The sequence below is a fragment of the Durotheca rogersii genome (genome assembly GCF_024521655.1).
Source record: "Durotheca rogersii strain YMJ 92031201 chromosome Unknown GGS23scaffold_1, whole genome shotgun sequence".
Taxonomy (NCBI): Eukaryota; Fungi; Ascomycota; class Sordariomycetes; order Xylariales; family Xylariaceae; genus Durotheca; species Durotheca rogersii.
In genome coordinates this window covers 3095103-3120288 of record NW_026251232.1, presented here as the reverse complement: position 1 = coordinate 3120288, position 25186 = coordinate 3095103, and the positions used below count along the sequence as shown (strand labels likewise).

At 54.1% G+C, this 25186-nt stretch overlaps 4 protein-coding genes across 4 annotated transcripts; all 4 read right to left on the bottom strand.

The window, feature by feature from the left end:
• Nucleotides 1-9543: 9543 nt before the first annotated feature.
• GGS23DRAFT_609343 (uncharacterized protein) lies at nucleotides 9544-10828 on the bottom strand (the record flags this gene model as incomplete). Its single annotated transcript, XM_051520264.1, has 2 exons — nucleotides 9544-10600; nucleotides 10734-10828. Coding segments are annotated over 2 exons (666 nt in total), but the record flags the coding sequence as incomplete, so codon positions are not given.
• Nucleotides 10829-17269: 6441 nt separating this feature from the next.
• GGS23DRAFT_592417 (rab GTPase activator) lies at nucleotides 17270-19253 on the bottom strand (the record flags this gene model as incomplete). Its single annotated transcript, XM_051517875.1, has 8 exons — nucleotides 17270-17461; nucleotides 17518-17672; nucleotides 17723-18265; nucleotides 18353-18698; nucleotides 18788-18815; nucleotides 18873-18932; nucleotides 19001-19025; nucleotides 19208-19253. 8 exons carry the CDS (start codon nucleotides 19251-19253, stop codon nucleotides 17270-17272), a joined length of 1395 nt encoding a protein of 464 aa, XP_051377371.1.
• A 1272-nt stretch (nucleotides 19254-20525) lies between these two features.
• GGS23DRAFT_602365 (MRP-L47-domain-containing protein) lies at nucleotides 20526-21476 on the bottom strand (the record flags this gene model as incomplete). The annotated part of the gene is made up of 2 exons (XM_051519318.1): nucleotides 20526-20858; nucleotides 20943-21476. 2 exons carry the CDS (start codon nucleotides 21474-21476, stop codon nucleotides 20526-20528), a joined length of 867 nt encoding a protein of 288 aa, XP_051377370.1.
• A 2625-nt stretch (nucleotides 21477-24101) lies between these two features.
• GGS23DRAFT_546610 (uncharacterized protein) lies at nucleotides 24102-24630 on the bottom strand. The gene has a single exon (XM_051515046.1). It carries the CDS (start codon nucleotides 24602-24604, stop codon nucleotides 24392-24394), a length of 213 nt encoding a protein of 70 aa, XP_051377369.1. The 5' UTR covers nucleotides 24605-24630; the 3' UTR covers nucleotides 24102-24391.
• Nucleotides 24631-25186: the final 556 nt, after the last annotated feature.

Genomic DNA, 25186 nt, shown 5'->3' with positions numbered 1-25186 from the left:
GAGCATGCGATACAAGGTCGAGATACAGCCCCGAACGCGTTAAAAATCCAAGTTCGCCTCCACTGCGCCCAGGAGGCGAAGGAAAAAAAGGCACAAGTGCATAAATACCCACCCGGTGGGAGAAAAGGCGCCTGGGGCCGCCTGGGCCGTCGACGATGGCCGGGCGGAGGGGATGAGGGGATATGAGGCTGGTTCGGGCTCGCAGACCTCGATCCCGAGTGATTGGGATGGCATACATGCGTAAGGTACCTAAATAGGGGTTTGGTGTTCCAGAATGATGGTATGGAAATAGTGACCGCTGCTGTGGTGACCCGAATGATTGGGGGAGACGCTGTTTGGGCGCCCCATGTTGGAGTTGATGTCCTCGAAATTCCTCCCGATTGGGCTCGGGATTTTTCTCGACGGCACGAACCAATCCCGGACACTCAAAGCCACGAGGGTTCCGGGAATCTCCTTACGTAAGCCCACTGCCCAGCGTTGTCGGGGTCGCCTACCACGAGGTACAATGCCTAGCGTGGGCAGGCACCTACATTATGTACCCAGTCTGGGCACCATTCCGACCTCGTCTGGTTAGGTTGGTCCTATTATTATACGTCGGCGCATGTACCGCGCGCTCCTCGCGTACCTCGCGGCCGTCTACCTGCCTATCTAATACAGGCGTGTCTTCCCCCGGACTTCTTCTGAAACAATCTCACCTGCCATCAGTATACTTATCATTGATCGTCTAGGCCGCCACGATTCCATGTGGTTGTGCATCCCGCCAGTTTGCATAAGCGCCTACATACCGTAGGTACGTACCTAGTATGTGTGTCCCTGATGCATGTGCGATAGGGGTACCTATAGCCTAACCTGCATCGCGAGAGAGGGATGGAGGCTGGAGGTACCTGCCTACAGGTAAGTAATGTACACAAGTACCTAAAGTATGTTCCAAATACCCCCCTTCTAACGTCATAGATACCTAGGTAGGTACCTCCTGCCCGAGGTATTGTGCCTTAGGGTAGTCTCTCCCAAAGTGCACCCGCAGAGGCATCTCCGCCGCATTGAAAAGTATCGAGAGGTACCTATCCTATGCATGCGTGACTAGAGGTACCTAGGTGGCGGCCTGCTGGACTCAGGCACACACATGACTACCTGGTACCTCATAGCGTCCGCCTAGGTCTGCCCCTAAGGCAAGAAGGCTTAGAAGGTAGGGTCCGTCGAGCGGCCCCCTAGAGTGGCCCTGTGAGTATCTGGCGGTGACGCCTTTTGCCATCGCGGCGTCGCTGTCTCTTCCCCGTCCCACATCCATCCCTAGCCTCGTCATACCCCGTCTACTCTCCTGCTTTCCCTTTTCTCCCTCGGATGGCTTCTTCGCATACGCGTCTGTCTGATCAGATGCGGGCTAAGACATGAGGTCACTTTGGATGATTCATATCCGAGTCGAATACGACGTACAACGCTCGTACACACGTAAGAAACGAATAGCAGAAGGGGGGGGGGATATGCGCACGGGAGTAGCCTGATTGGAGACGCATCCGGCATCTCCTTAGTCATGGTCGGTAGACATGATCTGAGCATCCCTCCAGCTCAATCTAACCTGCATAGAGTCGAATGCGGCGCTGTGGGTTTCAGCTTCTTGACGACCAGCTGATAGGGCTGGAGTCGCTGGCCGACGAGCAGCAGACGGAGAGCGGGCCAAGCCAGGCGAAAAATCGCAGGCGGCACATTACGCGACGACGCAGCGAGCAAATCTAATCAGCGTCCATGATCTGCCCCTCCGACACGTTAGACCTGCGACTCGATAGCACCCTATCTCCAATGTGCATGCGTACCATGGTAACCTTCGGGCCACCCATGCCTTGAGGTTGCGCGCAGCATGTGCTACCTGCATGCAAGCCTGCATACACACGCACACGTCTGTCTAGAGTATACACGTAGGGTAGACGCCCGTGGAGACACGAGGAGGGTGGCAGACGAGGGGTATGCCTACCACCGCCGGAGAGCATGACATGTCGACACCTCCGTTCAGCCCAGTCTGGAGCGAAATCCGTGCCTGCGTATGAGCGTGAGGAGACGACACCGGCCGACAGATAGGAACGGGCGAGTGAATGAATGGGCCGGATCCACCGTGGCCGCGACGGTCTGCGATGATGCTATGTCTGTACGCGAGAGCTATCCAGCCCACGCTCGGTACCTGACCGGCTAGCTAGGCGTGCCAACGTAGGGACCGCAGAGTGTCTACTATGCTCATAGCTCGACTCACGCCTTCGCCCACTAATCCGACTTTCCTCCCCAGGTAGCTAGCTAGCTAGCTGGCTGTCTATTATATAGCTAACTGTCTACAGCTAGCTAGAACTGGCTACGTACAATACCTAGCTGGCTGGCGACTGTCTATCCCATTATTCCGCCAATAGAGACAGGCTCGGGGCTGGCTTGGCGTTTCCGTGCTGAGTGGTCCGTTAGACGCCGTATCGAACAACGCGAGACCACTCTTTTTTTTTTCGTCGACACCCCAGTGTCACATCGGACCCCCCTCCCCCCTGGCAGTCCCAGGTTCGAAAAATCATATGCACACCGACTTTCTATTTGCTATACAGAGGCATTGCCCTCTTAAACTGTCGGAGTACCCTTCACACTCATCGACTCTGGCACTCGCCGACCTCGACCTCTCAACGTAACATACCCATGGCCGCCATGTTGATGCTGCCAACCCGGACTCCTCACAAGAAACCGGCGGGGGAGCTCTTGTCCGCTCGCCTGGTACGAATGACAGAGTTTCACCGTGAGAAGCACCGCCGTGCAGAATGCTCTGCGGTGATTTCCAGATGGAGACGGATGCGAGGCCAATGGCGTCTCGTCGGGGGAACGAGAGCAGCTCTCTCTTCTGCAAAGGGGCCTACCCCTAGCAAATGACAGTTGCGACGCTGCGTGTCCAAATGATGTCTCCTCCTGCAGTTCTTGAAGCGTCCTACATGTTTCCGACGCCAGGTCCGATTGTCGTTATCATGTTCATCATGTCGCCCTCCGGAACGTCGGATTTTGGAAACGACGGGACAGGCCACCCAGAGTCGCCATGCTACGTACCTACTTGGAAACTGTATCCGCAAAGGATTGTCGAGCGGAGTTCCATATTTTGGCACAACGCAGCTAGCAAGGATACTGACCGCGATACGGCGGCCAAGCTTCATATTCTAAGTTCTTACATGAGTGCTAATCGCTGTCGCCGTGGTGCTTAACACTCATGCCCGCGCCGTAGGTGGTCAAGGGGGCTTTCCTCCTCCTCCTCGTCTTCCTCTCCCCCCCGGCCGGCTTTCTCATGTACCTTCTCCGTTTCGGAATGTTTTCCACAAACCCGCCGGGGCAAATTGTATCCTGGCTCGTGTGACAGGTCGCTTTTTCGGTCCCGTGCTTCGCTCTCGCTGGGCGGACGGGAGGGCCAGTCAGGCAGCCGCAAAGCTGCTTACAGAATGGGCAAAACACGCCTCGAGCTTGGGATCAGCAGCGAGCGGACCTTGTCTCAACTCAGCCCTGCGACTAGAGCACACGCCCGGCAAGGAGTGCCTACATATCTCCATTCCACAGCTAGGACAGGCTAAAGACCGTACTGCTAAACATAGCTCTCGCCCCGTAATAATCATACTCCTAGAAGTTCTCTGCAGACTTGGTGATTGGTACTCTGCGAGCGCGAGCTTCACACGGGAGAGAAGGATAGGAGTAGAGTGATTCAGGGGAGGGGTGAAGCTGTTCGCTCGTTGGGCCTGATCGAGCCCAACCGAGTACAATACATAACCAGCTTGAGTTGAATGCGGTTACATCTACCCACATCGGCAAAAACACTAAAGCAGAGAGCGAAAGCTTGCAAGGGCCTTGTATGTAGCTCTCCTCTCTCTTCGCTCTCTCGACGGGGAGAGTGTGCGAGACTGCGGCAGAGCTGTCACCTTTTCCGCTATCATGCGCTTTCAAACCCCGGCTATGAACAATACCCCCAGCAGATTGCCCCCAGTAAACGATGCTCGACTACGCGTAGGTATGTGCGCACTCCGGAGCTCGAGTGCACGTATGTAGTAGTCGCAGGCGGCCGCTGCTCCACAGGCTCCGCTGCTCATCATCTCTGTCAGGAAACAGGCGGCAATCCGATTATCACAGCGCTTGGCTCCGTCGTCTGCGCCGCCTACCTACCATGAAGAGCTAGGCAAGTAAAGGCTAACCTTGGCCTATTTAACCACCCGAGATCCACTTCGTCGCTCCGCCTTCGCGTTGCGAAGGGGGGGGGGGGGGGGTACACATCTGATGTGCGAGTTGAGATGGCTCTGGATTTGCCGGCACCTGCTGCCTACCCCAGGCCTCGTGGGCCGTTCGTTGATCAGGTCAGACGGGTAGGAGAGAGATACCCCTTGATGGAGGCGTGCCCTGGTCGGTCCCTGCGGGCCGGGGGCGATGAGAGAAGGTTATCAGATAGGTGCTATGGATGTAGGTAGGTATGTAATGTATGCGCAGAGGCACAAATGTGCCCACGACCAGAAGATGTACATACATGCGCACATAAATCCGCTAGGCCTACCCGCTGAGACCATGGTACGGCAAGAAGACGCCATGTCCCATCATTGCCTACCTACATATATACGCATTAAATTGCACGGCAAATGACGGTCCCCATAGCCGTGCTCGTGGCCGTGCCCTCGAGCCTTCGCAGAGGGCCCCCTGGCCCACATGAGCTGCTGTTAAAAATTGCTTTGATGACTTACAGATAGAGGATGGCTAGCAGCAAGGTTCCAGGGGCAGAGCGGCGGGGATGTCGGACTAGTCAATATCAGCAGAAAGCTAGATCGTCGAGAGTCCTGCTAGTGTCGCCGTAGATCGTCCAACAACCGGCCTACCTTGCCGTCCAGGCAACAGAACTACGCCTGCTTAGTTTATCGAGATGGGATGACGGGATACGGGGTTCGAGAGCCTACGGTAAGTAAGGCACAGAGATCCTAGAGGCACAGCTGTCGTCCTATCCGGCTCCCGTAGAGGCGGCTGGGCGTAGGTAGACCAACCGTAACTGCACAATGACTCCTAACATGTCAGTTTTCCAAATATATCTTGTGGAATCCACGAAATCAACTGGTTAGACTCGAATCAGTCTACTAGTTGTAGTCGAAAAACGTTAGTCAGGAGGAACCGCTTGCCAAGGAGGGCCTCGTTCTGACACGGCGATCAAAAGGGGGGGGGGGGGGGGCTGTTGGGCTTTCCCGTTGTTTTCGTAGAGGGAAAGTCTTTCTACGCAGAACCGTTTCTATCGGGATACCCGGCGGTAGCGAAGCCGTGTTAGATTGCATTCACGAATCAGCCTCGGCGTCGAAGTGATAGAAGAAACCCGACGGAGACCCCGTCAAACCACCATGTTTGTACCTCATGGCCATCTCTCGTATCTTTGCCTACAAAGAAGTCCCCCTTCTCCTCCCTGAACAGAATCTACGAGACTCGAGTCCTGCCAACCCCCCTTCTAAGATAGCCCCTTGAGAGGCTGCCAACCATACTTAAGCTTAACCCACCACCAAGCTCTTCGCCATCTGCCTAGGATCATATCTCTCTCTCGCACATGCACCTAGGCCATGGATCCATCGTCCCTGCGTAGCCAATAGATGACTGTGGCGATGTGAGTATGGATGGATGGCAATAAAACGTCCTACCCTAATAAGTGGCCGGCGGTACCAGGGGGTTGCTATAGCTCACAGAAGCATAACCTATGTAGCTACATCCTATCAAAAGGGTGGACGGCACCTTCAGTTCACCCTCCAGGCAGATCGGGGGCCTCTGGCCTACATGTAGAAGGTAACGCCACCCCCCTTTACACTGCCGTCCAATCCATGGACTGATAAAGAGAGGGGTATCAGTTACCCGTCGTATGAACGTCAAGAAGCCCATCAATACGAGGACAATGGGGTGTTGGAGGGTAGTCTCCGGCATGAACCTCGAGAACGCCCTGCTGCTGCTGTTAGCTTCGAGACTTAGGGCCCGGACAAAGACACTAACGGAGGGATTTTAGAATGGAAATACTTAGAATAGGGCCGCAGCCTACTTGAAAAGTGAAGCAGCGGATAGATAATAGCCACACCAAGATTTCAAGTAAAAGCCGTGGAGACGACAGGCAATCACTCGGGTGTCCCATGATGACCGCCGGGCCAGGGGCAGTCCGCATCTATATTGAGCCCATCAGATGACTGCGAGTTGGCGAGAACGATGTAGGCGTAACCATTCACTCGCTCTAGAGGGGGAGCACGTTATGGTTGGTCGTCGGGCCCGTTGCAAGTCGTGACAAATCTCTGTGGGCAGAAGATAAACACACTACCAGCGAGAGACTAGGACTCATCGGGCGTGCGTCAGTTCGCCTTGCTTGGAGTCAGGTTCATCAACCAGGTCGTAACCCTGGATGCTGTGCCGCTCTTCGGGCCTGCGTCAGCCTGTAGGCCGTCCGTATGCCTCAGGCGAGGATAAGTAACTACCAGGCAGGTACTCCTGATATTGGCGTGCCTCCGTGGGACTCGGTCGAACTGCCACGGTCTCAGCTCGAGGTCCTGTAACTGCGACGATGCTGGTTAACAGAGGGCTACCCGAGTCAGAGGAGGGAGGTGCTACACTGCCCGCATACTGATCAGCTCGATCATGAACTTTGTCCATATGCTGACACATGTCCTATGCTCGCGAAAGGGTCGGTACCAGCCGTTCGAACATCACCCCTGGATGGCATGCCGCCGAGCGGCTGCCGTACGCATAGTGTAAATCAAGGGGTGTCTATATATAGGAGAGGTCATATCATAGGAAACCACCTGCCGTACCCGTAAACGGCGCATAATGATGCCGCAAACAGACGTAAAACAACGCGCCGTTACGCCAGGTCTGGCGAGATTTTCATGCTCCACGGGCAAGCCTGGCGTTCGTCGACGTCCGATCTAGAAGAACATGCCAATTCGTCGAGTTGATCTCGCCTCGTGGCCGAGAGCTTACATATCCCGTCGACCTGTCAGAGCGGGCGGCGGCCCAGGCGCTGCAGCCCTCTCCTCTCTCTCCATCCCATCGAGATCGAACCTGAAACTGCGATGCGAGAGAAGGGCTCGAGGTCGGTACGGTACGTAGCCGTGCCGCTTGTTTCAATCTACGAGAAACGGCGGAGAGCGTGTAAGCGAGCCACACACGCTCGCAGTAGATAGCGAGGTGCAGACAGACCTGTATTCCTACCTAGTATGATGCACCGCATACCAACCTGTACATATACGTGCATACAGACGTACATACGACGCGGGCCATCCTGCCTCTGCTACCCAGCGCCCGCCCTGAATCCGCCAGCGATACGCAGGGGAAAGCAGGCCTTACGGCCTGAGAGGGGTAAGTAGGTATGTAGGCGGGTATTCGGGGACCGTCTCCTCGTCCTCGAGATCCCCGCAGGCCTACCGTACATCGATACAAACCCGACGGATACGGTGCCGTGTATACCTAGGTAGGTCGGATGCACGGGGATAGTCGCTCGACCACGAGGGAGGGTGTGACAGGTAAGTGCATACATACACGCCTACGTACACACACACATGCGTATGTAGATGATAAATCGCCTTGTTATCGTGCTCCCCCGCGAAGCGCGAAGGTGGGAACCAAAAAGGGGGGGTACATTTTTAGACCGTCGAGCGACGATAATAGACTTGTTTCGATCCTGACCCCCCCTGCCGCATGGAACGGGACAGCCATATTACTAACTAACAGGTACTTCGATATGTGTGCGTGTGTGTAGACAGGCCTAGTCGATAGACACAGGCAAGAGACAGGGCACGTATGTGAGTGTGGGTGTGGGTGTGTGTACGTAGGTAAGTAGGCCGGCACGTAGCGTCTGTGTGTGCTCATAGGTGTGTAGACAGCCCGGTCGACGATCCCCCTCACACGCTGCTGCCCCGGCCGCTTTTTTTTTCTTTCCCACCCTTCTCAAGAGCCCATGGAAGACCAGGGGAGCGTGGAGAGGGGAGGAGGGGGTGGTTAGCTAACACTGCCTCAACGTCGCCACCAGGGCCGGCGGTATGTGCCTCTCGTCTACAGCTCTCTCTGTTGCTATATTTGGAACTTCTCTCCGCCCGCCCTGCCTGCATCTAGTAGGAATCGGCAGACGAGACTTTGCGAGAGAGAGAGAAAGGGAGAAAGCGGCACGGTTTTAATTATCGTCGTAGAAAACCCCCCGAAAAATCGACAAAGGTAAACAAATCGCGAGAGAGGCATTATGTAATCCCCCCTGTCCAACGGGCACAGGGGCAGATAGAGGAGAGATGGAGATGAGAGAGAGAACCCCTGGCCCAAGAATCCACCCGACTATCCATGTCTTCTTGCTTGCTTGCGTGCGACCTTTCCCTTTCTCTCTCTCTTCCTCTCTCATTCTGATACCTTCTCCTCGTTCTCGGCTTTCGGCCCCTGGTTCGATCGCCGCTAGTCTACGATTTCTATCCCGTTTTTTTTTTCCCGCCTCTCGTTCCACCTACGGCTGGGCACTCCGACTGTCTAACACGCGATGAGAAGTTGACTCCGTCGGAGGGTTTGACCGGAAATTATTCCCCCGCCACGGGCGCGCTGGTGTCCCGTCGAAGCCTTCGGCTCAGATGGCGTCTTAGACTCCATCGAAGCAGAGCCCCATTCACAATGTAGGTGGATACCTGCGTATCCTACCCGTTGTCGCCGTCGATCCTTGTCCACTGCTCTACAAACAAGTACACACACTGCCTAGAAGGTGCTGCTTACCGTACATACGTACGCGGGTGGGCTTGTGTGGAGCGAGTGCGAGCGAGAGGGGGGACGGGCGAGAGGAGGCGAGAGATGAGAAATCGCCATTGTCTCCAACTTCATCTCGGTCTTCCTAAACCTCCATGCCGCTCGGACGATGCCGACGATGTGCCCATATCAGAAGATATATACGTAAACACACGCGTGCATGCGCATGCGCATCTCCACGTGCCAGGAGAGACGCCAGAGCCAGAGCTACAGAGAGACAGACAGACAAGCAAGAGAGCGTATGCATCCCACGCCCACGTACCTGCATGCGTCGAAATTTCCATTCCTACGCTGCTAATCTTGGCGAGGCCATTCACCTTACTATGTGTAATAACCTACAGGCTCCATGCCCCGACAGGGCGAGATAGGGCGAGCCGTGCTTAGTACGCAGTCTGAACGTATCTATTCGAACCCTTTGTCGTCTAATACCGGCCCCCCTTTTTTCTTCCAAGGAAAAAAAAATCTCTCTCTATGCGAATCCGAACGACGACATGGACAAGGAGACATGGGCACGGACGTGGCATCGCGGGGACGGCCCAGTGCGGACCAAAGGGTGTGTGTAATCCGGATCCATCCCAGCCAGCCCAGCCAGCCATTATAGCAGCCAGGTTCAGGTTATCAAGCCAGGCCAAGATCGCTGGTGTATTATAGTACATACGTTTGTATGTAACAAAGCCCTCCTCCTCCTCCTCCGCCCAGTATCCCCGGCCCAATCACGACGCCCTCAAATCTGGGTGCCTGGAACGACGAGACCACGTTCGCTGCCCGTCTGTGGCGGTGACATTTTGTCTCTATCCGGCAGCGCCTTGGCTGGCCGTCGCACGTACCTACGCAGGCGTGTCTACATCCGCGTATCGGCTACGCGAGCGAGCGAGCGAGTACAGGGAGACACCAGGAGGCGATACCGTGACCAAAATACCCCAAACACCGACTCGCGCTAAGTACCTAATATATGGAGGTACGAATGCATGTGTGTGCATGCAGGATGCTTCGGGGCTCTCGGTTCGATTCTCGGAGCCCACGGGCTGGGCTGGCGATGGGGCTGGTCTTAGCCAAGACCCAGCTGGAGAGACCGTCAACGGCAAAAAGCAGCCCTACCAGTCTTCCCACCCACACGATCTCCTACGAAATGTAATATGACTTCTAAGTACGTCGACACGCGCGCCCACACACCTACGCAACTGCGTCTCCTCCGCGCCACGTGGGCCTCACGTAATACTCACCCGCCCGTCGCCCGGTAGCCAGTAGGTCGGCAGAGCAAGGTCAGGAAATAGGTGCGCTAAGGATCGCAGAGTCTATAATCGGTGGTTTTGCGGGGTGTGGAAGGTGAGAATCGCAAAGTCCCTCGCGTCTCTTGTCCCGGGATGCTCCATTGACGTAGGTATGCCTACATGGATAATAGCCAGGACGAGAGGCGCGTGTGCGAGTGTGTGTGTGATTCGTAATATAGACCAAGCCCGCGCCTGTGTGCATCACCTGCCAGCCATACCCATCCGCACACGCATACGCCCGTCTGTGCCTCAGGTAGCGCTGCCAGAGCCTCCGCCGCAAATGCTTCCCTGCCCTCGCTCCCTTCTCCCCCTCCACTCGTAGATGGGACGAGTGGCGAGCCGTAGGAGCACGGCGTCGGTCCCGCGCGTCAGACGGAATTGCATCCAGGCCAGACCGACGCAGGAAACAGACGGGGAAGAAAATTACATGACGAAAAGGGGTGGCGGTGCTACGAGAGCGCCCATAGCCTGCAGGGCCCCGGCCGTCATGTACGACGGAGGCGTCGTCGGGCGATCGAGACGGAGGCGAGGGAGGGTGTGGGATCGCGATATTAGAGTGACGCCTAGTTGCTTAATATAACAACATTAGTAGCAACCACCGCACCCACAGCAATAGACAACAGTAAGAATCGTAATAATAACCACAACAACACAGCAGGCTAGGATGAGGCCCGGTTTTTGCTATCTACTGCTTACTGGCGCGGCCGAGCGCTAAGCAGGCGTCCTCGGCCCCGGTATTCTGCTTCGTCTTCGCCGTCGTCGCCGTCGTGTCGCGTCGTGTCGTGTTGGCCATCCGGACCGCCCTTCGCGGGGAGCGCGAGGGGGAGGGCCGCCCGCGCGCTTACTACTGCCAGCCTTTTGCCTACCTGCCAACTTGCCTCCTTGTGAGGCCATGTACATACGTAGGAGCGAGGGGGCAGACACGCCAAAGTGGAAGAATGAGGGGAGGGAAGGGAAAGGAGGCCTAGCCTTCTGGGAGAGTTTTTCTTTTCTTTTCTTGTTTTGTTATTTTGTTTTGAGTTCCCCCCTTTTTGGTCTTTCTCCCGCGCCTTGGGGGTGGCTATCGGAGGCGCACACGTCTACGTATGCTGAGCCTCCGCGCGTTCCGACAGGCGGGCGATCGTTAGAAAGGCAGCGTCCCACGTTAGCGGCCTTTCTCTCTCTCGCTCAGATGGGTAGGACAGCGTCTTTGTGGGATGGGGAGACGATTGCCGCTGCGGGCGGCGAGTCGAGAGAGGTGTGTCATGTTGTGATGAAGTTCGGTGGCGGTGATCTGGGTTTGGGCTCTGACCTCATCTTTATATGCGCCCCTTATTGCCCATTTCTGTGTAGGTGATGGCCCTTGCCGCTTGTAGTCCTAAGTAAAGCACGATATGATGGCGCTGAGCGGCACGTCTCCCATGTTCTTAGCATCAGAGGGCGATGTGGTGTATGGGCCGCTCGCTCGCGGTAGAGGCGACGCCGTGTGCGACTCAGCCGTCATTACAGGAAGATTATTCGCAGCAGTGGAAAATTCTGTCCCTGAGGCACGACGACGATAACATCCTCTCCTGCTGACTCTCAATTCCTCTCGAGTGGCTTCTATACCATATTGTAGAGATTGCCAATATATGATATTATATCAGGGGAAGCGTTAAGGGGAAGGACAGACGCGGTTATCAATCGGTCGTCTTACCGGCATAAACCGCGTATGACAAATACATCTTCGTAGGTCTCACATGAGGATGCAATTCTTCTGACAAGAAGACGCAGTCCCGCGTATCATTTAGAATATTCTTCCTCGATCTGGGCACATCCGTACAGTATATCTAAATCCAGAATCTCGGTCTTTCAGTCGTCTGGTATCGGTGAAGGCACGACTGCTTCAAATTCGTATCTGCCTGTTCAACGATACCGATTGAGACTGCATGTATTATTCCATCTGAGAGTTTCATTACGTTAACCACGACAGTGTTATCCTAGTTACAACGGATATCGCTTGCCATGCAAGTAGGGAGTAAAAAGGAGTAGCTGTACAGTCACCAAAGACAACAGACGATTTCGAAAAGAATGATGACCCCTCAAGCCATGCTACGGTTAGATGAAGTTTGAAATCCCGTGTCGACATCGCCGAAGTGCGCCTACCACGCAATCGATTGCTGTCCCTAACGGTAGAATAGGAGTATGAACGCTATGCGTGAAGTTTTTCGAGTAGGCAAGTTGACATAAAGTTAGAGGCTGACTCGTGTGAAATCAACAAGGCTGTCCTCAATTCTACCGTAGAGAGGGAGAGAGAGGGAGAGAATGTGTGTGTGTGTGTGTGTGTGTGTGTGTGTGTGCTAGGAGAAGAATCAACAGTGGGGTCTAACCATCATGATAGAAACCGGCGTGTTGGGCTCCACCTCCTTGGCTAACAGAAGCACGCAGATATGTCCTTGAGGACTGTACAATATCGCAGCCGTCTGATATGGATTTCATGAGCTGCATCAAGGTTTCTAAGAGCTTAGGGGAAACCCGTATGCTATTTCCTCAATCGACATCATCGCCTTCGTCCGCCTCTAAGGGGTCGGGACTACTTATGAGACCTACACCCTACAATTCTTATTGTCACTTCTTACCCTCTCTGGGATTCGTTACTCACAAGTTGCGTTAAATGTTAGAAAGTTAATATACGAAACTAGATATACGAGTGAATGCATTGTGTATGTTACAAATGGCCTATAGGCCACTAAAGAGCTTCTGGATGACTAGCCATGACCGTGATAAGCGTGGGAGGCCGGGCCAAAAGTCGTCGTCTAACGCGTTGGTGCGCGGACCCCTCTCGCTGAAGAAGTAATAAGACCATCCATATATAAACGATTTCCATTGGGTCAGAAACCCGGTAGCTAAAGGTTATCCTCGGTCACCGGTCTTGCGTGCTGGCATTGATGAAGCTGGAAAAGGGGTAAGGGAAGCATTGAAGGAGGTAAATCGGTCATCCGCAACTAGATCGAAGTAGGCATATATAGAACATCGGCTGGCATTTTGTGTAGGTAGCAGGTAACCTCTAATAAGACTACGGGCTTTACTTTCATGATGCGACCAAACCGTGATAACGGACCGCGACTATGGGATCTCACTTGGTGCGCTTCCTACGCGGCCTGGGGCTAAGCCGAGCACCTCGAATAAGCTAGTGCTCAGCAGTGTAAGCTGCATTTGAGTCGAAATTTCAGGTTTGGATAACTAACCGCCCTATCGTGTAATCTGATTCAAGATACCCGTCCCAGCGTGATGGTGCCGAGGATGGAGTTTGATTGAGGGGTGAAATCACCGCAACGGAAGTAAACATGTCCTGCTCTCAAGAGCCCTCATATCGGTACTATATACGATATCTAGCCAATTCAACACACGCGAGAACCTCCCGCCGGTCTCTTGGGGGACAGGAGGGTTAGCCATTCTAGAGAAATAGGGAGGGCTTCAATAACCACAGTAGTGGCGGTCGACTATTCGACTCAGTACTCGTATCAATGACTGGATGGGGTCTCCTCATATTCTTCGCGCAGGTACAAGCATTCTGACGTGAGTTCCGCGAAAGCATGGTGACGATACCATCGGCATGCGTATCGTTTTGGCCCACCTTCGGTGTTAATGCCGACCATAAACAGGAGGAGGGGTCGAATCTTGCTGTAATAGTAGATTCGAAGCCAAGGATTATTTATAATTGGAGAAAAACACGCAAACTATTCATGCGACGCGACTGCCAGCATTCCGCAACCGGTGCCAGAGGCTGATACACGTAGACGGGCAGGGAGACATACGAGTCTAGGTATCTAGTTCGCGCTCGATGACGAGGCTTCACTGCGCGCGTACGCAGATGTGAGCTCTTGGGTTCCATTTTGAGATCGACGAGTAAGAATGAGACGGTTGACCCCTCGCACCAACTCTAAACGGATAGCCATGGCCGTCACCGCGTCCCCATTCTCATATTACAGTGGCCGGCCTATCGCCGTAATGGCCGGTCCAACACGGCGCCGAAATCCTTCGACGGCGGCCGACGTCGCATCCCAAGCATGCGGATTTGCGTTAACGGACCCGGAGCTCGACTACGGCTCCCCGACGTATGGCTGGCAGGTTCCCGGTGTCGATACCCACATGCCCCCAGTCGCGCCGAAGGGGTTTCCACAGTACCCACGAAGATTCTACGACGTAGAACGCCGCCCACTAGAGACGTCCTCTTTCTGGATTCGCAGGCACTAGACTGTGACTCGAGGCCCGGCGACACTAGCATTGCCAAGTGTGACGTGTCACATTCTCCGATGAAGGTAATGTCGGTTAGGGGTTTCTATGGGATATCAAGGGGACGGGAAGCTCCACTGAGGGATATAATGAGCCCCAGTAGTCTATCTTGACTTCTTTCCTTGGAGATTTTTCGTCTACCTCGTGGCGGCGTAGTAAGTTATGTGGAGGTGACGAGGTTGGGCGAAATTGGGCTCGACTTGACTGGGATGCGGACCGGGTAAAGAAAAGGGTTTTAGGAAGGGAACCCGATCCTTCGATCTCTCGAATCCCATGAGGAACGGAGAAAGACAATGAATTGAGGCGAGCACTGGGCAAAATATCACACACGTCTGTCTGGTCCCTCGCGAAGAGGGCTGACAGCGTTGTGCTGGCATGCTCAGGGACCAGTGCCATCGGCGGTACCGTAACAGCGAGTCAACGGTGGTGCCGTTAGTCCGCCATAGTTAGCAGGAGACAGTCGTTGCTTGCCAACCCTTTGCCTATCAGGATATATAGCTCATCCTATTACTTCTAGGAGTATTTCGATACGCCCTCCCTGAATGCCCGGGCTGCGCAGGCGACGTGGACTATGGACGCATTGGCAAGCGAGTTGGAAGGCAAGGCGAACACCGTTGCATGGCCAGTTTTGGGGGGCTATGGCTTTATTACGATACGAACTCGTTATAGGTTATAGAAATAAGCTGGAGAGTGGTGAATGCCATTGGTTATAGCTAGATCTTGGTTGGGAGGGGCGGGGAGAGGGGAGCGGGAGGGAGCGGGAACCGGGGGCGCTCCCCTATTCCTAATGCCTAGGGGAGAAGGGCCATCACGGATAGTGGCGTATGAGACTTTCCAATAAATGATCAGCCACATAATGCCAAATCCGAAAGATGCCTGTACTGAATTTTCAAATAATGGGGCGAAAAGGCTTAAAAACGTGTCCCTCCCCGGCGTTTCTTCCGTGTCCCCGCCCTCCCCTGGAGCGACTATACCCTTAGGTTATTGGGGTAAATATATACCTAGATCCGGCTAGGGTCCCGGGCGGATGGTACACAAAGAGTGAGCAAGGCATAGATATATGTAGGAGTATACTGCTAGAATGCCGGAGGCTTGCTGGCTCTCGACTTCGTCTCCTTGAACACCATGGCCGCCCTTGAGCATCAGCACTCGACAGGTCTCAACTATCACATTATTAGGCTTGCTGCTTTCATTCACAATCCTTAGAAACCCTCGACCAGTTGTGTTCGTATTAGGGATTAGATGTGGAGAGAGAAGAAGAGCGGCAGCTCTCAGATATTAACCGAGCGTCAGACGCCAACCCCCAGCCAAAGCTCTCCGTCTACTCCCGACCATCTCTGGAGCAACACGATACGGCTAGGTATGATAAAAGAGGAAGGCAAAACAAATCATCGAGCTTGCATGAACAAGAAAAAGAACATTTCTAAGGGTAGGTAACTGCTCTAGCGTTTATTGTTCGATGACCAACAACCGACCCTCCACCCATCCATCCAGCATGTAGGTAAGTAGGCTCGTAAAGGGGCAATTAACCCCTGGCCTCTCGGTAAGAACGGACTACCTCCTATCCCATTCAAAGCCATCCACTTACTCTTCTATGAGCCTTTATATCCGGAATTTAATCTACCTCCCTACAGCTGAAGAGCTATCTTGCCCGCAGGGAGAGAGGGGGGGGGGGAGGTCGGTAAGCGGCATACTCCCGCGAATACCTATGCGACGCTCAACTCGGCCGGCGACACTACAGCCGGGCCGGCCCTTCACCCATCACGGCCACGCCCGGGAACCGGGGAGACGGAAGAAAGCCCCGTGTACGGCGATGGGCGGCCGGTACACGTTCTCGCAACTCGGTGACTTGGCATATCCCACCCACGTAAAGAACATATCGTCGCCCCCTCTCCTTTTTTTTTTTTTTTTAGGAAAAAGAAAAGGACCAACTCTCAATCAGTTGACCGCCGCATTGCTTTGATTCCGCGCGTCCACTCGACCCTGTATAAAAGCGCGCACGCCATTCAGTCCTACCTAAGCAAAAACGGGGGGTCCAAGTCCCAGCGCTTAGGGAGCGAGAGCGTAAGGATCCATCGGTCGTCACCCTCACTCAACCCTATACCTATTAGTTAATCACGCCCCTCGTCTCCTCTCTTCATTCAACCACACACACTCACACACTATATTTATTACCAGCCCAGCACTCCCCTCCTGTCCTAATCTCCCCGTCGCCCTCCTCTACCTCCAACACACCCGGACAGGAAAGTAGCCACCAGCGCGCAGGGTACACACCTCCCTCCATCCGGGCCTCGTGTCCGCGTCAATCCATTATTTTAACACTTCTCTAACGACAGCAACGTATCCCGCGTGGCCACCGTCCTCTACAGCCCTCATTCGCCGTCACCCCTATATAGCCCAGAAAAACAACGGTGATGGCAGCGCCAAGAAGTAGTCATGAGCAGAATTAGGAGCAACAGTAGTCCCTAGGGGGATCAATGCACGAGCGGCGTATACGGTGGCAGTAATAGTATATAGTCCTATCCGAAGCATAATTATATTATGAGAGGGAGGCAAGACACCGGGCCTGTTGAAGAAAAAGATTTAGCAGAGGGTAAGGGTTGTGGGGTTCATGTGTGAAAAGGGCCGTAGGGTTACTTTGTTCTATCGACACTGTATCTCCCTCCTATTTCTCACCCCCGCTCCCCTTTTCACTCTCTGCTACTCTCCTTCAAACGAGGTTATCATAAAAAAAAATGAGGTTGTATATGTCCACTCGAAGACCCCCCCCCAATGCTCCCTATCCGTACGCAGTCAATCCCCCCTCTTAGTCGAGCCGCGATTGTTACTAAACCCTTCGATGCGTATTTATTAGGTGATGCGGCTTCTCTTTGGGATTGTTTCACACTACTTGTGCTATTGAAAATAAGACAAAATGCCCATCCTCTCGTCGTTTAGACACTCGAAACAAAGACTTGCTTTATTTCTTTTTTTCTTCTCTACTCCTCGGCGACTTGAAGGCCCTCTCGGAGACCCTCTACCTTGAGCTCCTCACCAGCGGCGCGTGCGTAGATATCCTTGACATCGTCGGTGGTAGTTTCGAAGTGTGACGTGGCATCGTAACTCTTAGATATGAAGATGTTATCCTTGGTGCCGTCCTCGAGTGGCTCGTAGAGCGGGATGGGCGGGCCCTTCATGCATGGTCAGTGTCTAGGCGAATTAAGTGGGATGGCGAGCCTAGACTTACCATGAATTGCTCTTCGATGTGACCGAGGCGGTCCAGACCGGGCTGCAGCTCTAGGTGGTGGTTGGAAGACGTCTCGGCGATCGTCGACACGATGGCAATGTAATAGCCCTTGGGGCACACGTTGTGTGCCGATGAGACGCAGGCAATATAGATATCTGGATCGGTTCAGCCAAAGCTCATCAAACCGTCTGGGTGGGAATCTTACCGTTCCGGCGGCCAACCTGGGACTGCGGGATGATCAGTTGGCAGGAATCGCAGTCGCTAGTACCGGCCAGCGGATGGTTCAGGACGCAGATAGCCTTGAGCACGTGGCCGACAACCTTGACCTTGTCAGGGAAGTACGAGGGATCACCGAGGATGAACTTTGCTTTCGTCTCGAAATTCATCTCTGGATCGACACCCGTCATGGTGGCCTTGATGCCGCTGGCCTTGCCACCTTCATACAGAATCTCGTTCACCCGCGCGTTAAGCATGTATGTACCGCCGTAGATGGCAGACAGGCGTGCAAAGCCCTGAGGCAGCTCGCCGAGGCCGTACAGGGGGTAGATGTAGGGCGACTTGCCGTACCTGGCCACCGAGTTACCGTACATCCTAATACGCTCGATGGCTTCGGGAGCCTTGCCGACCTCGTCGGCGTAGCTATCGGTAAGGTAGAGGGCCATGGCGTGGCCGACGAAGTCGCGAGTGCCGGGCTCAAGGCCAAACTTCTCGTAGATGTCATTCGTCGTGCACGTGGCTATGTCTAGACCTGGAAGGCACGAATTCTGTTAGTCTCCAGTCTGTTGCCTCGATCGACCGCGCCGCGCCTCGCGCACCCGCCGTCATCATCACTCACCCTTGTGCGTGGTGGAGTCGTTTATATCGAAGGTGCCCACCCACTCGATGAAGCTCCTCATCCGGCGCTTCTCGAAGATGCCCATCAGGGGGGAACGAAGAGCCTCGGCGGCGTCGGAGGGGACCTTAGCCACGGTGGCCTTGGGCCCAGTGCCCTGCTGGACATAGCTGCCGGCAACCTGCTTGAACTCGAGATAGCGGGTGACGTCAGTGGAGACGAGGATGTTGGTCAGCTCGCCACACGACATGAGGAACTTGGGGACCAGATCGATATTCCAGTCGTTGAGCCGGCCGTATTTCTTCCACGGCTCCTCGCCCGCGGCGTAATTGCCGTACTTCTTGAATAGCTATCGGGGAGCACACAATGGGTTAGTTAATAGTGACAAGGAGATGTGGTCACAAAAGGACGATGGCGGGGGCGGTTAGGCAGGTTTACCGTCTCGAGATTTACTGAAGCTGCGTCTCTGCGTTGAGGATGTCCGTTAGTAGACACGTCACCCACACCGGCGAGCCATACGTACCCTCCGTAGTGATCGTTGCGGTCGATGTGAAGCACCTTCTTGCCCTTGACGCTTAGCACACTAATCGGGAACTGGTTAGTTCTGCAGCCAATGCCGTCGAGGCTCCGGACGTTATCAGCTATGCATACCCGGAAAGAATGCACTCGGTCAGGCCTAGACGGGAAGGTTAGATCTCTCTGTATCTCTCCAGCTCCCGTCTCTCCCAAACTCCCCTTCCCCGTTGCCTCCCGCGCGAGTTCTGGACCCCGCCAAGGAGGCCGAGGGAGGGCGAGGGCTGGGGGGTGCGTGTGTCTTGGGGAGGGATAGAGCCCAAGGAGGAGGAGGGGGGGACTCACCAGTGCCCAAGACGATGACATCGTACTCGGGGGAGATCTCATCCATGATGGGCGATTGGGCGATTGGGCTCTCGGCGGCCTGCGGCGATGTGTCGTGTAGAGAGCGAAAGGGGGGGCTTTTGGAGGAGGGGCCGAGTTGTGTCGGGAGTCTCGCAGCGATGGGTGCAAATGGAGGATGGAGATGGAGAGTCGACCTCGAAGTTGAAGGAAAGAGGTAGGTTGGATGGCGAGGATGGTTTGGGGACTGCTTTGGATGGCCTGGTTAAGGAAAAGAAGGAGAAGTGGAAGGGAAGAAGAGAAAAGTATCGGTGAGAGAGGTTGATGTGGTGGATACCGTTTGGGATGATGGTGTTTCTCTGGTTCTCGCCTGGAAGCTCTCGAGGTCAACGCCCACTGAAAAAGACGACAAAGCTGCCCGAGTACCGCCAATCAACGCGGGCAGGCCACCCCCCGACCCCGCGCTTGGGCTACGTACCCTTTTTCCCTCTCCCCTGCGCCAGCCGTCCCGCTGGCTGTCCATCTCTCTCTCTCTCTCTGGTCTCCTCTCCATCCTCTCTTATCAACTAATCTAACCTCAGCTTAGGTGCAAATACATACCGTGGGCAGGGCCTGGTATCTAGACGTCTACCATGCCTTCGAGGCGGACACACACAGGCCGACAGGCTACCTACCTACCTATGAGGTACCTATGCCGATCCACCATCATCTTGCAGAATGAGGTAATCTTATCGAAGATAATGAAGGTATAGTTGGTGCCTAAGGTGTCCAAAACAAACCAGACATAGGTACCTACCTCTACTCATATGCCCCCCAAAGTACATCATCAGGTGTCTGGCCTAGGTACCTAAGGTAGTATTTTACCCAGCCAGGTACGCGCCAAAACCACCCCCCCCCTCCCTTCTCTCCTTTTCCTCCCTCTTCGAACTAACCCCCCTTTTCCTCGACTTCGATAATTATCGTCATATTAGACTCATTTGGCATTCGACCCTGTCAGTGTCACTTACTTTATGGAGCCTCATCGGGTCTTGTTTGATTGGATTTTGTCGTATTGCTGTCGCCTACCATTCTTCCTGAGTCAATAAATGAGACCAATAGACCAAGTATTGTTCGGTCCGGGTACTGGCCACCAACTCGGCTCGGTTACGGGGTCCGAGCTGCATGGTTGGCATCATCTCGAAATGCCGTCCTCGTCGGATGTCATTAACTGTTGATTGTATCGCTTGCCGCGTGTATTTACAGGCTTCCTCCCGCGCCCAGAGCTTCTTATCCCGTATCCATATGCATACGCGCATTCTATGTACACGCCGCCACTCTCGGCTCATGGCCGCGTAGATGGCTGTTGGGTGTTTGAGCTCGGCGGCGGAAGCGTCGACGGGTCGACTTCCTCAGCAGCCGCCGACGCCTTGGATCCCCCCTCCGGTCCCTCCTCCGGTCCCTCCTCCGGTCCAGGCAAGCTCTCTCGCCCGTCCTGTGCCGCTTCCGATCCTTCGGTCGTCGCCGCGACTTCGTCGACGTAGGTGCTAGGGTTGTAGGGGCGGTCCGTAGAATTGAGATCGATCTCCGGGTCTGTTTCCGCCAGCCTCCTGGCGTCCTCCCACAGGTAGAATCGTTCCGTCAGCGCGTGCTTGATCGACTGCATGGTCCTGCGAACCTGTCCGTGCCGTGCATGCGTTAAGTGTCGATGCGTCTCGTAGTCTCGTAGTAGAGGAGAAAAGACGGGGTGCGGGTTTCTCACCTCATGTAGCCTCTCCGCAGTCTCTTCTTTTCCACCCCACAGCCTCATACGGGTCTTCTCCTTCTGCGCGGTCACGATGCGGTTCTGCTCCTTGACGCAAACCCACCACAGCTTATGGAGGTCCTCCCAGCTCTTGTGACGTAGCTCCTCGACGCTCCACGCGCGCCCGTGCTTGGCGTCCTCCTCGGGCGTCAGCAGCAGTTTCTTCTTCGAGTAGAAGAATTCCCATAACCCGTGGTTCGGGTCGACCTTGACCTGGGGCTTGAACCCCTCCACCGGCTGTGGTATTTGGTCCTGGCCGATATTCATTCGAAATCGCGGACCGGACCGGTATATACTACTCAACCCGCGCAATCGGTTGTTATCGCGGCGGGGCTTGCGCATGCATCGCTCTGAGGTCGAGGAGAACGAGCGGCTCTGAGGACTTGGTCCTACCGAAAGGGTCGCGAGGACAGCCGTGTTCGCCGCATGCCGGTTCGCAATGGCATGTAGTACTCGGCCGACCGAAGGCCGGACGGCCGCGGTTGTCGCCATAGAAAAACCACACCCGGCGCGCTATGCAGAAGATCATAGACCGAGTGTCGAGAGACCTGATATGGGCGATGGAGAGGCGGTAGTGTCTGAGCAAGTCGGTCCGGAGCTCTGGTGCGATTGAATTTTCGGGTTGATCCGACCTGTCATTAATCCGACCGTAGATGACCCGCCGTCTCAGTGGCCCCTAAGAACCGGTCACTGCATATACTCGTACTATCGCATAACGGAGAATCAGCCACAATGTTTATGTGTTACATAATCGTAAAGGCAGGTGGAAAGACCTCACGGCCGCTTGGCACCTGGCAGCTGTAATAGGCATGCGCCAGTCTGGATGTTAGTGAGGCAGAGGATAGCAGAGGATAGGAGAGAGCATCGTCGTGGTCAACTGTTTAGAGCGAGAAGAATTCCTCCTCCTCCTCCTTCTTCTTCTTCTTCTCAACTGATAATTTCCTTCCTGAGCTTCCGGCAGCACCTATGCCTTAAATAGCAGCAGGCACCTACTGAGACTGCTGTAAAGTCGCGTTGACGTTTGGTAAAGCAAGCTGAACAGCCACCTATAACCAACAAAATACTCTCATATCTACCAGTTACTTACCATCTCAAGGCGGCTTCCTAGATGTCGCATATGGCTTGACAAATTGGCATGGCGCTCGAAAGCGATAAGTGCCCCCCAATTTTGTCTATACGCATGATAGTTTGCCGGTTGCGGTATCGAGCGCGGTGGCGTAGGTCGGCAGGGCCTGTGTATATTATGTAGTTGAACTAACGGCAATACTTCCGACTCCTCCCGACTACAGATAATATCTTCGGATTCGGGTTGTTATCGAGGACCCGTCGAGCGATGGCTGTAGTTGGCTTTTCGCAAGTGATATTTATCTCTTCCATTAGCCTCATGTTGGCCCTACCGCAAAGGCTCTTAAGTATAGTGCTGTTTTCCCTATTGTTCACCCCCAAATCGTCATGGAAGAATCGGGGGTTTGCGTAACCCACGTCTTGGTGTAAGCCGGCTGTTATTTCGACGTTACTATAGCATCACATCTGCCCGTGTTGTATTCGTATCGACTTCTAGGGGTATTTTCAGGTCGGATCAATCTGAGGAGGATCATCGAATTCGGCGGCCTCGTCGAATTTCGTGGCCGATGATCATTACGAACGGTTATGGTTTATAGTATTCGATAAGGATTATTCTCGTTGAGTTACGAGAGCGAATGCTCTCCCCTTACGTCTGTAGCCACTGAGATCTGCAACGCAAATTGCTTTGGTATTCATCGACGGGGCAGGTATTCGGGCGAATGCGTGTCGGTAGGCTTAGATGAATCGCAACCGCTGTCCTAATTAGTAGGTATCCGCTGTCGCCGTCGCCGTCGCCATCATCGCCGCCATCGGCATGTCGTATCGAACTGAGTCTGCGTCTATAGAGGATGGTGCGAGCAATCGAAGCAAGGTAGATCGAGGTTGGCGTTGTTGTCGCTCGGCCGGTAAGAGATGAAACGGGAGGAGTTCACAGCAGGAAAGGAAACCTCCGCTCAAATAGTTAATATAAGCCTGCATATCCAGTGGATCCGGACGCGGGAACGACTTGGGGGAGCCTGTCTCTAGATCCCGCTTTCTCCAAATATCAAGCTCAAACCAGGCGGGTAGATGGAGTGTCTGGAGACAGGCTAGAATGCTATGTGGTCTCATCCGCCTTCAGCTTCTATGCAGTACACAGGAAACCAATCTTGACTCCGTATACATCCAGGCTTCATGTGGGGAGGGGCTCAGCCCAGGGTCAGCTAAAGACCTGCCCCGGGTTAGGGGGAGGAAAGGGGTCGACAACGACAGTGATAATGCCATTACCATCGCATTCCTAGCTAATTCCGTCACTACCACCCCCTTCTAACTCTCACGCCGCCCTTATTGCTAACATCATCTCTGCCGTAAAACTATCTCTTATTTCCCGATAGCGATATTTTCGAGTATGCATTTTCGTGAGAAGAGACAACCCTTGAGCTTACACGTACCGCGGACGTGCTTTTGTCGGGACGCCTTCCTAAAGCTGGATAGCGCTCCCTCGGTGGTGTTACATCTTAGAGATTAAATCCTCGCCAGAGCCACGTATAACTGTGCCGACGATGTGGTGTTCTACATACTATGTACATTACCCTCACGGCATAGCCAGCTCTACTCCTCGCCGTCTCCCCTTTCTTTTCTGTATAAAAAAAAGACAAAAAAAGAAACCGAGAGACTTATACTAGGCTATAATAGATGAGAACTAATGCGAACGGGCCTCGTTGTTACAGACGCAGTTCGTCGTCTTGAGAACCTGAACCGGTGCTTCACCTGCAAAGTAGACTGTCCATGCACTTCCTCTCTACAAGCCTCGCCTCGGCTACGGTACGAAGGGGTGCAGTATAGCCCGTCATTTGCCCGAATTACTTCCCAGCTACACCGAGCATCGTGGGCTCTGGCCGGATTCGGTATAAAGGCAGCAAGAAGCGCGGCCACTGATTAAAGCGACTAGCTTACTTAGCCTAGCCCGACCACAAGAAGCTTGTCGTGGCATAGGAAGAGGCGATGCTACCCAGACACTTGCTCTCGGCCATGCTTCCAAGCGCTTCACGCACACACTACACAGTAGGTGGCGCTGATATGTATGTATGTACATACGCATGCAATTCCGTGAGAGGAAATACAGATACGTATGTATCGATAGACACCCGATGCCCAAGAAAGGCCGGGGCTAGGACGAGCTAACGGGCTTCTCTTACAAGCCCCCTCCCTATCTTTGTCATCTCACTCCCTCCATATGCCTCCCACGATTACATGCGTATAACAGGCCTGGAGAGGGCCTAAGCTAGCTAGCGATGTCGGTTAGCATGGACTTGGCCTGGTTAAGGACGCCTCAAGTCCTCGATCCCCAATAGTACTACGTACTACGTATGTAGTAGCGCTGAGGTGCAGGACATAGTGGTTGATGCCGAGCATTGGGCCAAAATAAGTGACGCTATTATGGCAGTAGGGGCAAGGATATGGGATAGGATGTGTGAGGTATGTATTGCTTGTAGGCATGTACAATACAATACAACACAATACATACTATATACACACATATACATACACACATACAGCACATACCCTATGTACATCCTATCGTGCTTTATTTTCCCCTCCCATATCTCCTGTCTGACTGGTCTCCTCGTGGATCGCATTGGAGAGCCGAGTTGCCTAGACCCCTCTCCCCGGCATCCCCCCCCGGTAGAACGTCTAGATCATGCTTCTCGACGTGGAATTGGGCAAGCCATTGGTGAGGCGTATGCGGGCGGAACGCAGAGCGATATTTTTCTTTTGGGGGTATATATACCACCAACACTGTGGCAAAGCTGTGCATATCTCAGTTCACCGCGAGGATTGGCAAGCTGCTTAAGCTGCTTGTCGGCGATTAGGTCGGCCAACAACCTGTCCTCCACGTGGTGCCGTGGTGCCGAGTTTGACACCGAGGTAGGCCGCAGCGGCGCTCTCCTTGGCTCTCACTGTACTGTGCGTACACGAGAGAGCAGCACTCCCGCGCAGAGGCTTGGGGACGGTTGATCTCGGCGGGATTACGACGAGACACACCCTAGGATGAAGGGTGGCAAAGCATATCGAGCATATTTAACTAAGTAGACAATGGAGGAGGAGCTAACTAAAGGACCATTGAAATTTCTTAGAGGCGGATTAGTTCGGCAAAC